We start from the raw sequence: 18,717 nt of genomic DNA on the forward strand, positions 1-18,717 counted from the left end.
CAGCGCGCCAGGGAGCCAGAGCCAGCGCAGCTGGAAGGGAAATAATTGATGGCGACGGCTTTTTTTTTTTTTTTTGCCTTAGAGAAATTGTTGGTATAGAACGCATGCGCTTACCTGAGAGACAGACAGAAAGGGAGAAATGCCCTACCCACCCCCACCCCCCCGGGGTGGATGGCTACACCGTAGTCCCCTCTTCTCCATTCTCCACCGAGATCTTGGGCACGCATGCACACGTGCCTGGCATGAGTTTCAAGCTGCCGGGTCTGGGACTTGAACCATGGTCAACTATGCAGGAGTTCAGTGACATAACTAACCATTACACTATCCGCTGACCCCTCTTTTTTGTTTATAAAGAACTATTATTATTATTGTTATTTTTAATGATTTATTTTTAATTTTTATTTATTCATTTATTTTAATTTGACCAGAGAGAGAGAGAGAGAGAGAGAGCGAGCGAGCGCAAGCAAGCCACCAGGTCCAGGACTTGAACCGTGGTCGACCATGTGGTGGCCACCTGTTGGTCTCCCAAGAATTATTATTTTAAAAAAATTTGACCAGAGGAAAAGTGAAAAGGCAAGTTGCCAGGTCCAGGACTCAAACTGAGTCGGCTACAGAGGAGTCCAGCACCTTAACTCCACGACACCTGCTGACTCCTTTATTGTTTTTTTTAAGTTTATTTTTCTCCATAAGCAAGAGAGAGCGAGAGATAGAGACACTGTTGGAGATGCAGTATCCCCAACAGTGTCTTGATCCACCCCAGCTTTAGTCAGCCGGGATCATAGACGCATGCGTGCCTGGCATACTCAGGGAGGTCTCTGGATGTGAACCTGGAGCCTCCCTGTGTGGGTCAGCCTCCCAGTGACATGTGTTACTTCTGTACCACTGTCCGGACCCCGAGGGAAATGCTTGGTTTTGTTGGATGCTGAAGTCCTCTGCTGTTCAAATGTCCCTCTGTGAGTGAGGTCCATTCTGTCCACCCTGTTGAAAATTCCCCCTCCTTACCCCCTACCCTTTTGCCCTTATTTGTATTTCTCCACAGCACCGTCGCTTTCTGATATTCAATCATTTGCTTCGTTGTCAGGTTTATTATCTCCCTCTCCTGGATCATAGGTTCCATGAAGGCAGAGGGTTTGCCAGTTGGATGGCTGGTGGAAAAACAGATCCCTTCATTTATCATGTGTTTTCATATGTGATTGTCAGGTGACTCCCATACGACATAAAGTTTTGCTAGAAATTGACAAGCTGATCCCAGGCACTGACAATAACCAGAGAATCTACGAGTGGTCTGCACCAGGGCCAGCAGTGGTGTGGTGAAGTCCACAGGCGTGTGCAGACTTCCAGCCTCTGCTTGAGTCCTGGACCTGGCGGCTTGCTTTCTCACTTTCTCTCTCCCTCTCTCTCTCTCTGTCTTTCTCTCTCTCTCTCTCAGTGCATGTGCCCTGTAGCAAGTTGAAAGAAATAATAATGATTAATACAATTAAATAAACTTTAAAAAAAGAGTGGTCTCACCAAGGTTTTAGGGCTATGTGTCTTCTTACCATCATTGTTGTGGGGGGCGGCTTGATTTTAATTTGTGCTCCCCTTCCCAGAGTTGAGCAGGCCCAGGGGATCAAATTTGTAAGGTGCTGATGCATAAGATAGAAGTTTAATTTTAATGCAGAGTGAGAAATATGTAACCTCAGATGACTCAGGTGTTGTAATGTTGGCTGGCTAACATGTTGCCCACACCCCACTCTGTTAGAAAGAGTCCCGTGTATGGGGAATCTACTGAAAACCAAAAGCTCGCTCATCATCAGAGCCGTGGACGTTGATGGTAAACAGGGACCAGTGTTCCCAAGCCAGGATGGCTCATAGCCACGTCAAGATGTTTGGAAGACCCTGAAAGCAGGAAATCCTTTCCCCTGAAGAAGATGCAGACGTACATGACATACATGTTTTTTTTTTTTTTTTTTTTTCCTTCTATGAGAGCCACTCCTATCAACCGGGTCTTACTGTACTTGATAAACTTTGTTACTGGATCTGGGCATTCCTTAAGTCTCTTCAACCGTATCTTTACCTATCATTTCTTGGAACAATTCTATAAACTGTTACTCTTATCCATGGGGTGTAGATGTTCTGACTTCCAAGAGTGACTCTCGCTCAGGTCAGGGTGTGTGTGTGTGCGGACGAACATGTGTATACGTGTGTATGGGTCAGTCAGCCCGGCCTGTATGATGGATGGACCCACTCCTTAGACTGGGCTAGGGAAATCAAAGGAAAACAGGGAGGCCCATGTGCATTTTCTAGTAGTCTGGGGAGAGGGGACTTAATTGGAAATGTTTTTTTTTTGCCTTTTCAGTTGGTTGTTTCGGAAGTTCCAGGGAGGTCAAGGAATGCCTTCTTGACTTCAAAACATGGAACCCTGGACTTGGGGTCCTTGGTGGGGCTTCTAGGTTTTATTCCTCTAACACTGTCCTTTTTGTCTTCAGTGAACACCGAGAGTGAGACTGCTGTGGTGAACGTGACCTATTCCAACCGGGAGCAGACCAGGCAGTGAGTGTGGAGTGGGGCTGGGTGTCTCAGGGCGGGCTGCTGGGAGCCCTCACCTGGGCTCTGATCTTGGCCCAGCCACCCTCCTGAAAGGTTTTCTCAGGGTGTGTGTTTCCTTCGTGTGCTTCATCTCGGGTGTGTGTGTGTGTGTGTGTGTGTGTGTGTGTCTGTCTGTCTGTCTGTCTCCGGTTCAGAAACTCAATGAGGACTGATAGCGGGATAAGGCAGGAAAGAGGGAAATCCTGGTGGGAGAAAAGTGGGCTCCTGATTGGTCGCTGGGCTGCAGGGTGCTTTGCTGTGTTGTGGGCGCCATCTAGTGAGAGAAAGGGGAACTGCAGGGTTCAAAGGCTTGGTTATTGGTGCCATGCCCAAGCAGACATTTTATTATTGGTCCTGAGCCCAGTGAGTGCCTTCCTAAGGACTTGTCAGTCCCACCACACCTACAGTTCCTAGCTCCTAAGTGCACTAGCTGAGCAGTGGCATTTCTCACCCACAGTGCAGAGAGACCACACATCTTGCACGTTGCTCATTTCTATCATATATCCCAGCTGCGGGCTTTCACCACCTTTAGCATTTGGTGGTTTTCTTCAGCATGCTGCCGCCTCCAACCTAGTGATACTCGTAAAATCCCACCACTTCCCCCAGATACCTGCCATTTTCTTTTAGAAGACTCCTGGCCTCAGAATCTTCTAGAGGTTTCGGGACCAGCAGTTAGCATAATAGCTATGTTGCTGGACTCCCATGTAGTCGACTGCTGTTCGAGTCCTGGACCCAGTGGCTTAAAAACTCATGCCGGGTGCGTGTGAATGCATGCCCAAGATCCTGAGAGGAGAATGGAGGAGAAGGGATTACGGTGTGGCCATCCCCCCTGGGGGGTGATTTCTTGCTTTCTGTCTCTCTGTCTCTGTGTGGCGAGCGCACACGCCCTATAGCAAAAACCTCTCAAGGAAAAAGAAAAGAATCTTCTAGAGGTTCCTTCTGCCCTTGTGGCCTTGAGGGCTCCTTCACCTGGCTTAAAGAGCATGCCAGTACTTGGTATTCCCCACTGCCTGTTGCTGTCTTGTTGCTGTTTCTAGCCAGGGCCAGCTGTGAGAATGGGTTGGGCTTGTCCCCTCCTGTCACTCTTGCTCAGCCCTGTATCACCGACCTCTCAAATAGGCATAGACTCCAGTCTCCCAATTGGTAAGCAAATTTTTGGAATTTGGAACCAGGCTCAATAGATGTGAAAATAACAATCCCTTAATTTATCACGTGCTTTGGTTGAAATTGACAAGTCGATCCTAAAATTCAGTGTGAGGAAATGCAAGGGACCCACAGAAGCCATAATAAGCTTGAACAAGAAGAACAAAGTCAGAGGACTTAAAACTTTACAATTTTAAAACTTGCTTCAAAGCTGCAGTAATCAGATCAGTGTGGAATTGGCATCAGGCTGGGCATATGATGGGTCTTCAAAAAGTTCAGAGAACGGGCCAGCTGGTGGTATGGTGGTTAAGGCAGCTAGATCTCACATGGCCGACTGCAGGGTTTGAGTCCCGGATCTGGCGGCTTGAAAGACATGCCAGGCATATATGCTCGACATCTCCAGGGGAGGATGGAGGAGAAGGGATTTGCAGTGTGGCCATACTCCGGGGCCGGGGGGGATTTCTCACTTTTCCTTTGCTCCTTCCCTTTCCAGAGAGTGCACATGTCCTATATATAGAGAGCAAAACTCAAAAAAAAAAAAAAAAAAAATCACAGAAAATGTGTATTACTCAAAAACTATGTATGGATTTTACTTTTTAAAAAAATGCTAGGGGTTGGGGGTTGGTGTTTACGTTTGTCAGAGAAGAGACAGTGGAAAAGGGAGAAAGCATTCCCCAGTGAGGTGTGGCCACACCGTAGTCCCTTCTTTATTTCTCCATCCTGTTGGGATTCAGGGCACACCATACATACTTCACATGTTTTTTCAAGCTATCAGGGTGAGATTTGAATCATGTGATCAGCCACGGGGGGTCTGGCTCCCTGAACCACCAAGCAGCGGAACTGGCCTGGATTTTAATTTTTTTTTTTTTCATCCAAATAAACTCACAGTAGTCCCAGCAGGTGGCGTAATGGCTACGTTGCTGGACTCTCATGTGGTTGACTGCAGTTCGAGTCTCAGACCCAGTGGCTTAGACTCAAACTGGATGCCTGTGCATGCGTGCCCAAGATCCCAAGAGGAGAATGGAGGAGAAGGGGTTGCGGCATGGCCATCCCCCCTGGGGGGTGATTTCTTGCTTTCTGTCTCTCTCTCTCTTTCTGGTGAGTGCAGGCACCCTATAACAAAATCCTCTCCAAAAAAAAAAAAACAAAACAAAAACCAAAACCTCACACTTGAATTCCATTTTCCCACAGACTCTTGAAGTCTCCTAGATCAATAGAGTAATGCTGAGAGCCTGGGAATAAGCACTTTTACATATGACCGGCCTTCTTTCTTTCTTTCTTTCTTTCTTTCTTTCTTTCTTTCTTTCTTTCTTTCTTTCTTTTTTTTAACAAAGGTACTAAGAATTCAGTGGGAAAGAAGGAATCTTTTTAGTAGATGGGGGCAATTTGATGCTGGGGCAATTTGATATGCAAAAAGATGAATATGGACTCCTACCTTGCATTGTACATACAACTTATTTTGAAGAAGGAGAAGTTTTTGCCTTAGGGAGTGTGTGCTTACCAGAGAGAGAGAGGGAGACCAAGACAGTGAGAGGAAAAGTGAGAGATCACCCTCTACGGGGGATGGCCATGCCACACTCCCTTCTCTTCCATTCTCCTCCTGGGATCTTGGGTACGCACGCACATGCACCTGGTATGAGTTTCAAGCCATCAGGTCCAGGACTTGAACCGTGGTCGGCATGTGGGAGTCCAGCGACGAAACCGTTATGCTATCTGCTGGCCCCACTGTATGCACAACTTAACTCAATGGGTCACAGGCCTAGTGTGATAGCTGCTAAGACGGGCAGGTCGGGTATCGACTCCTTATTGGACAGCTCATGAGATTTCGGTCTAGACGAGGTGGTGCATTGCTCACATAACGAGTGACCAGTGAGACTCCAAGTGGGACACTAAAGTCCTAATTCAGCCGAACATCTTCGCCCCTCATTTCTTCAGGGTATGCCGGGGCAGGGCTAATGTACTTGAACCCTACAAACAGGACATTTCAGGTTCCTTTGACCTTGCTTTATCCTCTATGAAATTAGAATTTCCTAGTAGGGAGTACACGCTTTCGTCAGCCCTTGATAGGATTCTCTAGTCAGGGAAGTGCGTATGGCAGCTTTGCCTGGTTACTCCAAGTACCTGCTTTGTCCTCCAGCTGACACAGGAGCTCTTTGAGATCTGTGGCTTCGTCTTCCTGTGATCCCTTCTCCATTCCCCTCCTGGGATCTTGGGCATGCACGCACATGTGCCTGGCATGATTTTCAAGCCGAGCCTAGGACTTGAACTGCAGTCGGCCATGTGGCAATCCAGTGATGTAACTGCTATGCCATTTGCTGGTCCCCCTTTTTGACTTTCGAATGGTGCGAAAACAATATGCATTCAGCAGAAACTGCTTTATGCACCCATACAAGCACCTCTGTTTTCACTTTCAGTTCAATAGTCAGTAAATTACATGAGATAAGTAAATTACATTACTATAAGTCCTGAATTAGATGACCTTGCTCGGGAACCAGCAGTTAGCTTAATGGCTATGTTGCTGGACTCTCACGTAGTTGACTGTGGTTCGCGTCCCAGACCCGGTGGCTTGAAACTCACGCCGGGCATGTGTGCGTGCGTGCCCAAGATCCCGAGAGGAGAATGGAGGAGAAGGGATTGCGGTGTGGCCATCCCCACGGGGGGTGATTTCTCGCTTTCTGTCTCTATGTCTCTCTCTCTTTCTGGCGAGCGCACGCGCCCTATAGTGAAAAACCTCTCCAAAAGAAAAAAGATGACCTTGCTCAACTGTAAGCTAATGTAAGTGTTCTGAGCAAATTTAAGTAGGCTAGGCTATGTTGAGCTGTGTTTGGAAAATCAGATGTATTAAGTGCTTTTTTTCTTTGGTGAGGTTTTCTCTATAGGGCGCGTGCGCTCGCCAGAAAGAGAGAGAGACATAGAGACAGAAAGCGAGAAATCACCCCCCAGGGGGGATGGTCACGCCACTATCCCTTCTCCTCCATTCTCCTCTTGGGGTCTTGGGCACGCACGCACACGCGCCCGGCGTGAGTTTTAAGCCACCGGGTCCAGGATGTGAACTGCGGTCGACTACGTGGGAGTCCAGCGACATAGCCATTATGCTAACTGCTGGTCCCAAGTGCATTAAACAAAAAAAAAAAAAAAAAGATTTTTGCCATAGGGACGCATGCCCTCACCAGAGAGGAGAGAGACATGTTGCTGTCCCTTCTCTATTCTCCTGGGATTCTGGGTGTGCCTACACATGTGCCCGCATGTTTCAAGCCGCCAGGCCCAGGATTTGACCCACAATTAGTCATGTGGACGTCTAGTATCTTAACCACCGTGCCACCTGCAGGGAATGGGTGTGCTCCCTAGAGAGCGAGCACGCCTTTCCCCACAGTGGAAATCGGTCACGTCACAATTTTCTCCTCTTCACTTCTCCTTCCTGTCAGGATTTGGGGCGTGGTCACACACATGCCCGGTATGTCTTGTGAGCCCCAGGCTGGTATTTGATCTTGGATGCCATGTGGGATCGGGCTCCCTTAACTACTGTTTGTCGGGCTGACTTCAGGTGTGTGTGTGTGTGTGTGTGTGTACGTACGTGCATGTGTGCGCACTAAGGATGTGAACTTATGATCATAAGTCAGGGGACACTGTATTTATTTACTTTTCCTGTGATCCTTATGCCATGTACAGTGGAAGTTCCTCTAGGGTGGGGGTGTGGGCAGAGGGTGGGCAGCTGACCACACATGCGTGCCCAGTGTGTTTCTGGTACGATTGGTGTGGATTCCATGACCAATAAATCAATTCTCACTCTGCCCCCAGAGCCATCATGAAGCTGAACGGCCACCAGCTGGAGAACCACGCGCTGAAGGTCTCCTACATTCCCGACGAGCAGATAACACAGGGTCCTGAGAACGGGCGCCGCGGGGGCTTTGGCTCGCGGGGTCAGCCTCGCCAGGGCTCACCTGTGGCAGCAGGAGCCCCAGCCAAGCAGCAGCAGGTGGACATCCCCCTGCGGCTCCTGGTGCCCACCCAGTACGTGGGTGCCATCATTGGCAAGGAGGGTGCCACCATCCGCAACATCACAAAACAGACGCAGTCCAAGTGAGTCTGAGCTGCTGGGAGCAGAGGCTGTCATAGGGAAGGTGGCTATCCCCAGCAGGTCTACTGGAAGTACCCAAAGGGCCATCGATGCCTATTACTTGGGGAATATTGCTAGGAGCGGTTGGGCCCACTGACTGCTTCCACTTGCAGCCTCCTGTGTAGGGGCAGGAGAATGGCCCTGGGCCGTGCTGTTGGTGGCTGTGGCCGGGCCGCACACCATCATTAGCAAGAAGGAGTCTATAATTTCCAAATAAAGTTTCCTAGAAAGGCTCCTGACACAAACCCAGGCCTGTGAGTCAACCATCTCTCCATGCTCTGGTTTCATGGCCACTTAGCGGTGGCCATGAGTCTGGCCAGCCTGCCCCGAGTCAGGGCCATCAGGACTCGGTCACCGTTATGTCCCATCTCCCACTCTGCCACAGCCACCCCCTTTCTCTAATCTCTATAGCCCAACTCTGTACTGTGTGGGAAAGAACTGGTCACACTGTGTCCTCATTCACCCCAGATCCCTCCAATACTTACAGCTTGGGACATGGCGTCTTCCCTCGTTTCCAGGGGACAACCCAGACTCCCAGGAAAAGGCACCTTTCACCCCTGTGACAGGCTGTGTTTTTGCCCCAGCTGCTCCCCCATGGAGAGGCTACTGGTTCAAGTCAGAACCCAAGTAACCTACTGGGTCTTCCTTTCCTGCCCCATCCCCCCTTTTCCAGTTTCTATAGGACACATGCACTTACCAGAGAGAGAGAGAGAGAGAGAGAGAGAGAGGGAGTGAGTGAGAAAACACTCCCCGAGGGGGATGGCCACGCCAAAATTCCTTCTCCATTCTCCTCTCAATTTTGGGCATGCATGCACACACTCCTGGCATGGCTTTCTAGCTGCCAGGTCTGGAAGGACTCAAACCACTCCGTCGGCATGTGGGGTCCAGACACCTTAACCCCCATGCCACTAGCTGGGCCCTTTTGGCACTTTCTTTGCCCTTCCCGATTCTGCACTTAATCGACCTTGCTCTGAGAAAAGCAGTTTCTATGCTTTGTATGTGTGTGGTTAGGGAAGGGGTGTGCCTGAAGACTTGGTGTTGGGGAGACCTAACTGGCTCTGTCTCTGTGGCCCCCAGGATAGACGTGCACAGGAAGGAGAACGCGGGTGCGGCGGAGAAGGCCATCAGTGTCCACTCGACTCCCGAGGGCTGCTCCTCTGCCTGTAAGATGATCTTGGAGATTATGCATAAGGAGGCCAAGGACACCAAAACGTAAGGCTGCGGCTTTTCTTCTCTTGGAACTTCAGGGCCTGCCTACCCCCACTTTACAGTAGCAATAGTGCAGAGACAGGAGTCGTAGCCAAAGAGCGTACAATGGAATATAAACTGAGAGGACCAGCAGTTGGTGTCTTGGCTACATTGCTGGACTCCCATGTAGTCGACCACGGTTCGAGTCCTGGACCTGGTGGCTTAAACTCACACCAGGTGCGTGTGTGTGCCCAAGATCCCGAGAGGAGAATGGAGGAGAAGGGATTGCAGCGTGGCTGTTCCCCCTGGGGGGTGATTTCTCGCTTTCTGTCTCTCTGTCTCTCTCTGTCTTTCTGGCAAGTGCATGCGCCCTATAGCAAAAACCTCTCCAAAAAAAGGATATAAGCTGAGAAATGTAATCTGCTTCTTAATCTCGACCAGTAATGGATTGCAAAACCTCTTAAGCATTCTGTGCACTCACAAGCATGTGTATGTGGGTGTGCGTGTGTTCACATGTGCTCATGTACATGCGTGCACGTATGTTTCTGTGCACAGAGGATCATACTCAACATGCTCGTCTGTGCTCTTTTTACTTTCCATATGAGCACCCACGCCGGTCCGCACCGCCTCGCCTCGTACTTCTTACAGCTGCACAGAAACCTGCAGTGCGGCTGCCCATCGCTCATTTACCCAGTTCTCTGTTTGTTTTGGATGTTCAGATTACTTCCAGATTTTCCTTATTGGTACAAGGGATCTATTTTGTTTACACATGTCTCTTGGAGGGAAAGAAAAAGCACTGCCCACAAGGCATGGTCACACCAAAATCCCTTCTCCGTTTCTCCATCCTTTTCTGTATTTTGAATATGCTCCCAGCACTTTTTTAAATTGCTGGGACCAGGACGCGAGCCATGCAGTTGGTCATGTGGGATCTGGCTGCCGTAATCACCAGGCCTAGGGGCTGGCCCCCTTCGGAATTTTCTTTCTTTCTTTTTTTTTTCGGATAGCTTTTTTCAGGATTATATAATAAATCACATGTTGTTAACGGTGACCATTTGGGGACCAGTAGATGGCGTAATGGTTACGTTGCTTGACTCCCACATGGCCAACTGCAGTTTGAGTCCTGTACCCAGTGGTTTGAAACTTAGACGGGTGTATGTGCATGTGTACCTAAAAGTCCTCGAGGAGACTGGAGGAGAAGGGGGTGCAGTGTGGCCATCCTCCCTCCCATGGGGTGATTTCTTGCTTTTCGTCTCTGGTGAGTATACATACCCTATTGCAAAAACCTCTTTCAAAAAAAAAGAAGAAAAAGAAAGCATACCATTTTACAAAGCCAAAAAAGCATTCCATGTTTGCAGACATGTACGTCTGAAAACATCACTACAATTTAAGGTAAAGAACATATTTATAGGGCCAGCCAGCTATGGTGGTGGAGGTAACTGAATCCCTCGTGGCCAACCCAGTGGTTTGAAAAACGCAGCAGGTGTGTGTATGCATTCCAGAATCCAAAAAGGAGAATGAAAGAGAGGGGAGTGTGATGTGGCCGTCCCCCACCATGAGAGGTACCTCTTCACTGCCCTCCACCCTGAGCACACACGCCCTCTAGCAAAAAACAAACAAAACAAAACGAAAACAAAAACCACCCATCACTAAGTTTTTTTGTGCCAGCTTGTTAATCATCTCCCTATTTCTCTATCCCTAAGTGACCACCAACCTGCTGAGTTTTGTCTTTTTTTTTTTTTTGCAAAGGTTTGTGTGCTAGCAGCGACTGAAAGGAGAGGGGAGTGGCACCCTCCACGGAGCGTGGTCACGCCAATGGAAGCTCTCTGTCTTTGCCCCCCCTCGCATAGCTTTCTCATGCGGGGTGTGAGTGGAGTCTGTCCCCTCAGTGTGGAGTGACCCACCCTTTCTCCATCTTGGTGGGAACTGGGGCATGCATGCACATATGCCTGGTGTGGCTAGCAGCGACTGAAAGGAGAGGGGAGTGGCACCCTCCACGGAGCGTGGTCACGCCAATGGAAGCTCTCTGTCTTTGCCCCCCCTCGCATAGCTTTCTCATGCGGGGTGTGAGTGGAGTCTGTCCCCTCAGTGTGGAGTGACCCACCCTTTCTCCATCTTGGTGGGAACTGGGGCATGCATGCACATATGCCTGGTGTGTTTTTCAAGTCATAGGGACCAGGATTCAGATTGTTTGGTCAGCCACGTGCATCCGGGCTCCCTTCTTGCCAGGCCCTGGGGCCGGCCCTTCGTCATCTTTTAACACTTATTTTCATGCTGTAGTGTGTCCTGGAGTCCGTGATGAAGTGATGGTTGAGTCTCCGTGTCCCCAAGGCATTCTTGCCCCCACTTCTGCCCCTTTTCTCCAGGGCTGACGAGGTCCCCTTGAAGATCCTGGCCCATAACAACTTCGTGGGGCGTCTCATTGGCAAGGAAGGGCGGAACCTGAAGAAGGTGGAGCAAGACACAGAGACGAAAATCACCATCTCTTCGTAAGGCTCTCTCCCGCCCACCTACATATGAGCGGTAATGTGGGGGCCAGTATTTCATCGTTGAGCCATAACACTTGCCCTGTTAAGTGGGGTGCTGTTTCTGCTCAAAGTCGTGGTGAAGATCATGGTCTTACCCATAAGGCTTGGCGTCCCCTGCTCTTACTGCGGTCTGGGCAGGGCTGTTGGAGCTGCCCTCATAGCCGCCTGCCCCATCATAGCTCCTTCCTGTGCATCTGGGGGAGATTGGGGCCTCCAGGCCTGGCAGCTGCCGTGGGAAGCAATGATCTTGGTCCACTCTATGTGGTGGGCTGCCTCTCTGCCCATTTCACCAGGACTAGTCTGTGGGCAAAGTCCTTGTTTTCCTCCCAGAAGGCACTGGGTACAGATTGCCTCAAGCATGTGGGGCCAATCAGAGGCCTAGGTTCAAGTCTTCCTGCTTGACCAGGGACCACAGTGCGCTCGTGATCGGGGTCACCGCAGATGAAGGGGTTTTGGTGGGGTATGCTCTTGTCCCTGCCTTGGTGGTTACGTACCAGGGACACTGAAGGGTGGAGTCAGAGTGGTTTTGCAGAAGTTCATGCCTGCAGAAGTGGGAGACCTATGATTCGGCTGGCTTCTTGTCCTCATTGCCAACCAGGGCCTGGTCTTGGCATGCTGGCACAAGGTTAACACTGCTGTGTCCTTCCTGCCAGGTTGCAGGACCTCACCCTCTACAACCCCGAGAGGACCATCACTGTGAAGGGGGCCATCGAGAACTGCTGCAGGGCAGAGCAGGAAATCATGAAGAAAGTCCGGGAGGCCTACGAGAATGATGTGGCCGCCATGAGTGTGAGTGCCGGGCGCCTTTAAACTTGGTTTTTTAAATTCACGTTAGAGTGTGTGCACTGCATGTAAGAGAGCGGGAAGCATCCTCCACAGCCTGGTCACAGGGTGACCCACCTCCTCCAGTTCCTAGCCTGTCAGATCTTGGGTGCTCACTGGGGCAGGGATTCAAACCAGGTCGCCACGTGGAATCCATCTTCTGTTGAGCAGGGCATTACCACTGCACCCTAGGGCCGGCCTCAGAGATAGGCTTTTAAGTTTGTATTTTATTAACAGGGCTCTTTATGTGGTGCCTGGGATAGGAATGGGGGGGGGAGGGCATCCAATCTTGGCCGTTGGGGCCTGTGAGTGTCCTACAGGTATGTGTGAAATGTGTGTCTGTTTGTGTACCTACCCAGAATTTACATCCGATCTTTATTTATTCATTCATTTTAGTTTTTGCTATAGGGTGACGGAGAGAGTCATAGACAGAGGGGAAGGGGGTGAGGAATCACCTCCCCAGAAGGGATGGCCATGCTACAGTCCCTTCTCTTCTATTTACTTCTTGGGATTTGGGGCACACACACTCATGTGCCTGGCATGTTTCTCAAGGTGCCTGGTCCAGGACTCAAACCTTATAGTCAGCCATGTGAGACCCAGCACCTTAACTACCACACCACCTGCTGCCACCTCTATCTGAGCCCTGGAAGTCAAATAAGTGGGGCTCTGTCTCTGCCCCTCTTCCTAGCAGTGTGATCGTGCAGGTGATGAGTGGAGTCTTGCCATGCGTGGGTGACCACAGAGAGGTGTGCTACAGTTGACTGGAGTTGCTATCTCGGTCCACTGAGGATGCCTCACACCCAGCTGCAACCTGAAGTGTGTGCGTGAGGGTGTAAAAGCTACGAGGCCAGGCAGACTTTTGTGCGAAAGCATGCAATTCTCTTTGGCCCCTCCTGGGGGCATCCCCGTTTCCTCGTTCAGCCAGGGCCACCCCAGGGAACCATCTGGCCCTGTCAGAACAGGCTGACCCTGCCTTTCCTTCTCCAGCTACAGTCTCACCTGATCCCTGGCCTGAACCTGGCTGCCGTGGGTCTCTTCCCAGCCTCATCCAGTGCAGTCCCACCACCTCCCAGCAGTGTCACTGGGGCTGCCCCCTACAGCTCCTTTATGGTAGGTTCTGCGGGGACCCCCAGAACCATGTGCGGCCTCCTTTAATGGATCCAATGCTCTGTGAGAGTCTGATACTTGGGGGTTTCCAGGGAGGTGGAAAGGAGGTCTCGGGATGTCCCTCCTCTACGTTGCTCCCAGCCATGACGCTGATTCTCCAGTGTGCTTGCCATGCACAGCTCAGCCCAGGGTGGTGTCCAGGAGGCTGGCAGCACTTGCCTGGCTCCCACCGACCTCTTCCTTGCGTGGCCTCACTGGGCTAAAGAGCTCGTGGCGTCCTCCAGCAGTTGAGGTGGCAGCGGGCTGCCTGCACGCCTTCCTCTTTGGGGAGGCAGGGCAGGGGTGTGAAGGGCTGTGACTCTGCCCCCATGCCCCGTGGTCCCTTGGTGATAACGCTCCGTATCCTGGCAGCAGGCGCCGGAGCAGGAGATGGTGCAGGTGTTCATTCCCGCCCAGGCAGTGGGCGCCATCATCGGCAAGAAGGGGCAGCACATCAAGCAGCTCTCCCGGTTCGCCAGCGCCTCCATCAAGGTGACCTGCTCCGGCCGCCCCGTCCTGGGATCCTTTCACCACCACCCGTGTCCTTGCAGTAGTGTGGCGTGCCGGGCAGTGACTGGGACGTGGGTTCTTGCTCTCCCCTCCCCCCAGTCCTCGAAATGGGTAGTGAATGGAAGGAAGGGCAGTGGACGGGACTGGGGGAGGTGGAGATAGTGGAGACGGGGGCGGGGTGTCTTCTTGTAGAGTGTCCCTCCTTGACCACCTGTTTGCTTTGTAGATTGCTCCGCCTGAAACGCCCGACTCCAAAGTCCGTATGGTTATCATCACTGGACCCCCAGAGGCCCAATTCAAGGTTTCATTCTTTGTTGTTTTTCTAGGCTGGCACTAGGGGAACCGAGGTTGGGGGCTGGCCTGAGTGCAGGGAGAAGGCTGAGGATCTTTCTCACTAGCTGTCAGGTTCTTGGAAGTCTTCCCTGAAGGTTACCGGGCTGTAGAGTGCCCACACTGGTGTCAGCGTTCACGTCCCCTACTCCTCTCTTCCCTCCCTGAAGGTCCATGTGAAAACACGGGCAAGAAGGAAGCCAGGGCTGCTGCTTTGCATGCTACCTTAGCTCCTAGGGAAGGCTTTCCATGCCGGTTCCCGCCTCTCCTTATGTCTTTACCACATCCTTAGGCTCGCGAACTGCTGATCAGACAGCCAAAGAACTGACCGTGAACTTAACCTGGCCTGTGGGAGGGGAGTGGCCAGGGTCAGCTTTCTAGTTCTAGGCCCCTGTGGAGAGCCAGGCAGCCTGTCCTCGGCGGGACTATTGGCTGTCATTCAGGGTCTTGAATTGCTAGTTATGGCCACTTCAATATGTGCATTTACCCAGACCCCAGAGGCCTAGTTTGTAGTTTAGGAATTCTGTCCTCTGGGAGATGTTATTCCTTTGGGAAGGACTTACTCAGTTCTCAGAACTCATAATAGTCCCTACCCCTGTCTCCAGTGTTGCTGAGAAGCAGAAGCAGGGTTTGCGGGTCTCCCAGCTGAGCCTCTCACACCCCCTGCCGGCTGTGGTCGATCCCACTATGGTGGGGAATGGGGCTTGGGGACTGCCCCTTCCCTTTGGTCATGGACACGTGGCTGCTGACTGACAGCTACCCTCTTCCAGGCTCAGGGAAGAATCTACGGCAAGCTCAAGGAGGAGAACTTCTTTGGTCCCAAGGAGGAAGTAAAACTGGAGACCCACATACGGGTGCCGGCGTCGGCAGCTGGCCGGGTCATTGGCAAAGGCGGCAAAACGGTGAGCTACCAGGGCTGGACCAAGAGCTCTGCGCGCCTTAGTCTCAGCCAAGCAGCTCTGCTGGGCTCCAATTTGCCCGTTTTCAGGATCCTGTTCCCCATGCTTGGCTGCTGACTCTGAGTTTCACCCGCCCCTTTCCCCTCCTCTAGTCCCACCCCTGCTTTCTTTTTTCTTTTTCCTTTTTTTTGAGAGATTTTTGCTATAGGACTTGTGTGCTCAACAGAGAGAAAGACAGAAAGTGAGAAATCACCCAGGGGGGATGGTGGCCACACTGCAATCCCTTCGCCACTCTCCTCTACTCCCTTCTTCTGTCTTCTCTCTATTCTCTGTTCTCTCGGGATCTTGGGCACGCATGCACATGCACCCAGTGTGAGTTTTAACCCGCCAAGTCCAGAACTCGAATGCAGTCGACTACTTGGGAGTCCAGCGATGTACCCATTTTGTGATCTGATGGTCCCGCCCCCTTGCTTTCTCGATGGCACCCTGAGCTCCTTTCTGGTCACCCCTAGGTGAATGAATTGCAGAATTTGACAGCGGCTGAGGTGGTAGTGCCAAGAGACCAGACCCCTGATGAGAATGACCAGGTCATCGTTAAGATCATCGGGCATTTCTACGCCAGCCAGGTAGGTGTGGCGCTCCCCCGTTTCGGGATGGCCGCTGGAGAGCAGAGGCCCTGAGGTGGACCCGCACGCCCTGGACTAGTCCTCTGGTCTCTGGGCTGGGTCAGTCCCTCTTTCAGGTGCAGCAGTGGGAGGTGTAGTGTTTTTATGCCCTCTTAAGGGTTCTAGGAAAAGTGATTTGACAACTTTATTGTATAAAATATGTATAACTGTCATGTTATTATTCCTTATATATCAGGTGTCTTGCTCGTTTTCTCACCCTCGGCCCTCCTGAGCCCCGTACTGAATGGGAATGGAAATTGGTGTTATCACCCTCCCTCTTTTTTTAATTTGTGAGCAAGAGGAAGAAAATCACCGCCACCCCCTTGGGGAATAGTCATATTGCACTTCTCCATTTCTTCCTCTTTTTCAAGATTTTGGCTGCGCACACACATGCACCTGGCATTATTTTTCAAGCCACCAGGTCTGGGACTCAAACTGCGTGGTTGGCCGTGTGGAATTCAGGTGCCTTAACCGGTAGGCTGTAGTCTGGCCTCAACGCCCAGACTTGCTCACAGAATAATGAACACTAAGAATGCCCAGGATCAATTTGCAGATGCCGTTCCTTTGCCTTTCTCAGAATGATTGCTCCCTCTGACTTCCATCCTCCCAGCCCCCTTCCTAGAACTCATCACCCCTGCACTGCCTGGCATGGGGCAGACTCCAGAGCCCGGAAAGGAAGAAGGCCAAGATCAGGTTCAAAATGATTTTGTTTTGTAATTTTGCTGTAGGGCATATACTTGGTGGTGAGAGAGTGAGAAAGCACCTTCAGGCGTTGGCCACACTACTATCCCTTCTCCATTCTGCTCTCGGGGGTTGAGGCACCCCCCTGGCATGATTTCAAGCTGCCTGTCTTATACTTGAACCCCTCAGGTGGCCCTGCGGGATCCATCCATCTTAACTACCACACCGCTTGTCAGGGCCCAGATTTGAATTTTGCTGAACCTCACCAGGCAGGGGAAGGGGGACTGACAGCAGATGGTGTTTTCCTAAAATCTAAGGTTCTTCCCCAGCATTAGAGCCAGAAGGGCCTGTGGGATGGCCTACAGTTCTAGGGTATAGCAGCCGGTTTGTGCCCTGGCCTGTCCTAGGCTGCCGGAGAAATCAAGGACAGACCTGGCGCCTGACTCCCACTGAGTATCTTACAGCATCAAGGAGATGGGCTTGGAGCCAGAGGGGCTTTGGGCTCAAACCCCAGGCATCCCCAGTGCCTATGTGACCTTGGATAAGTGATTGTCCCTGATCGCATTTTTTAAGAGCCACAGTAGTCATTCGAAAGGATATGGGTGGCTGTGAGGCCCCCAACACTGCTCTGCATGGTTGGTGTGTATTAACTCTGTGCCATGGCCTACTGTATAGAGAACGAGACCTAGAGGGTAAGCGGTAGCTCCAAGGACTCCCAGGGCCAGGACCTATTCAGCGGTGAAGCGGAGTCAGTAGATGAGCATGGGATTAAATGAAAAGCAATGTAAGGGACCAGCAGTTAGTGTAATGGCTATGTCGCTGGACTCCCACGGAGTCGACCGCGGTTCGCGTCCTGGACCCGGTGGCTTAAAACTCACTCCGGGCACGTGTGCGTGCGTGCGTGCCCAAGATTCCAAGAGGAGACTGGAGGAGAAGGGATTGCGGCGTGGCCATCCCCCCTGGGGGGTGATTTCTCGCTTTCTGTCTCTCTGTGTCTCTGTCTGTCTGGCGAGCGCACGCGCCCTATGGCAAAAAAAAACCTCTCCAAAAAGAAAAGCTATGTAAAACATCCAGCCAGGGCTTAGGGGTCAGAGTTTATATAGATACCCAGTGACACATGCTGTCCTCAACTCAGACCGACCTTCTCTTTAACCAAGACACCAGCGCTTGATTAATGGAAAGGGGACATCCCGGTAAAGTTCTTTGAAGTGAATTCCATTTTACAGCTGGTTTCACTTCTACAGCTTCATTTTTAGTGAAGAGACTTTTTTTTTTTTAAGTATTTTTTTAAAAGAATTATTTATTTAACTTTATTTATTCATTTGTTCATTTTAATTTAACCAGAGAGAGACAGACAGAGGGGGGGGAAAGAGAGAGGGAGAGAGAAAGTGAGAAAGCAAGCTATCAGGTCCAGGACTTGAACCATGGTCGGCCATATGAGAATGTCCAGCACCTTAACCACCACGCCGCCACCTGCTGGTCCCAGCGAAGAGACTTTGAAGATTTGATTGTATTTATTTAGAGGTTTTTGCTATAGGGTATGTGCACGCACCAAAACATCAGAGAGAGACAGAGAGACAGAAAGCGAGAAATCACCCTCCGGGGGGATGGCCACGCCACAATCCCATTTCCTCCATTTTCCTCTCGGGATCTTGAGCACACACGCACACGCGCCCAGTGTGAGTTTAAGCCACCGGGTCCGGGGCTCGAACTACGGTCGACTACATGAGTCCAGCGACATAGCTATTATGCCAACTGCTGGTCCCCTCCCCCCTTCTTTTTCAAAAAAGAAGAGTAAAGATATTGATCCTTGAGGCCGACAGTTGGCAGGTAGTTTAGAATACTGGCCTCCCACGTGATTGACTGCAGTTTGAGTCCTGGACCTGGCAGCTTGCTCTCTCACTTTCCCTCTCTCTTTCTCTGTCCCTCTCTGGTCAAATTAAAATAAATAAAGAAATGATATGGGACCAGCAGTTGGCATAATGGTTATGTTGCTGGACTCCCATGTAGTTGACCGCAGTTTGAGTCCCGGAGCCGGCGGCTTGAACTCAACGCAGGGCGCGTGTGCGTGTGTGCCCAAGATCCCGAGAGGAGAATGGAGGAGAAGAGATTGCGGGGGGACC

The 18,717-nt window shown here is 51.1% G+C and overlaps 1 protein-coding gene across 1 annotated transcript in view; it reads left to right on the forward strand.

Annotated features, from left to right (window-relative positions):
* IGF2BP1 (insulin like growth factor 2 mRNA binding protein 1) overlaps positions 1–18,717 on the forward strand; it is a 52,917-nt gene that overhangs the window by 30,663 nt on the left and 3,537 nt on the right. The window contains exons 5-14 of the mRNA XM_006166148.3: positions 2,469–2,532; positions 7,510–7,791; positions 8,906–9,040; positions 11,380–11,502; positions 12,195–12,330; positions 13,351–13,473; positions 13,882–14,001; positions 14,246–14,320; positions 15,120–15,251; positions 15,761–15,874. Coding sequence (XP_006166210.1) covers positions 2,469–2,532; positions 7,510–7,791; positions 8,906–9,040; positions 11,380–11,502; positions 12,195–12,330; positions 13,351–13,473; positions 13,882–14,001; positions 14,246–14,320; positions 15,120–15,251; positions 15,761–15,874 — 1,304 coding nt within the window. The remainder of the gene's footprint in view (positions 1–2,468; positions 2,533–7,509; positions 7,792–8,905; positions 9,041–11,379; positions 11,503–12,194; positions 12,331–13,350; positions 13,474–13,881; positions 14,002–14,245; positions 14,321–15,119; positions 15,252–15,760; positions 15,875–18,717) is intronic.

This window comes from Tupaia chinensis, unplaced genomic scaffold (genome assembly GCF_000334495.1).
Source record: "Tupaia chinensis unplaced genomic scaffold, TupChi_1.0 Scaffold144171_2, whole genome shotgun sequence".
In the NCBI taxonomy this organism is placed as follows: domain Eukaryota; kingdom Metazoa; phylum Chordata; class Mammalia; order Scandentia; family Tupaiidae; genus Tupaia; species Tupaia belangeri.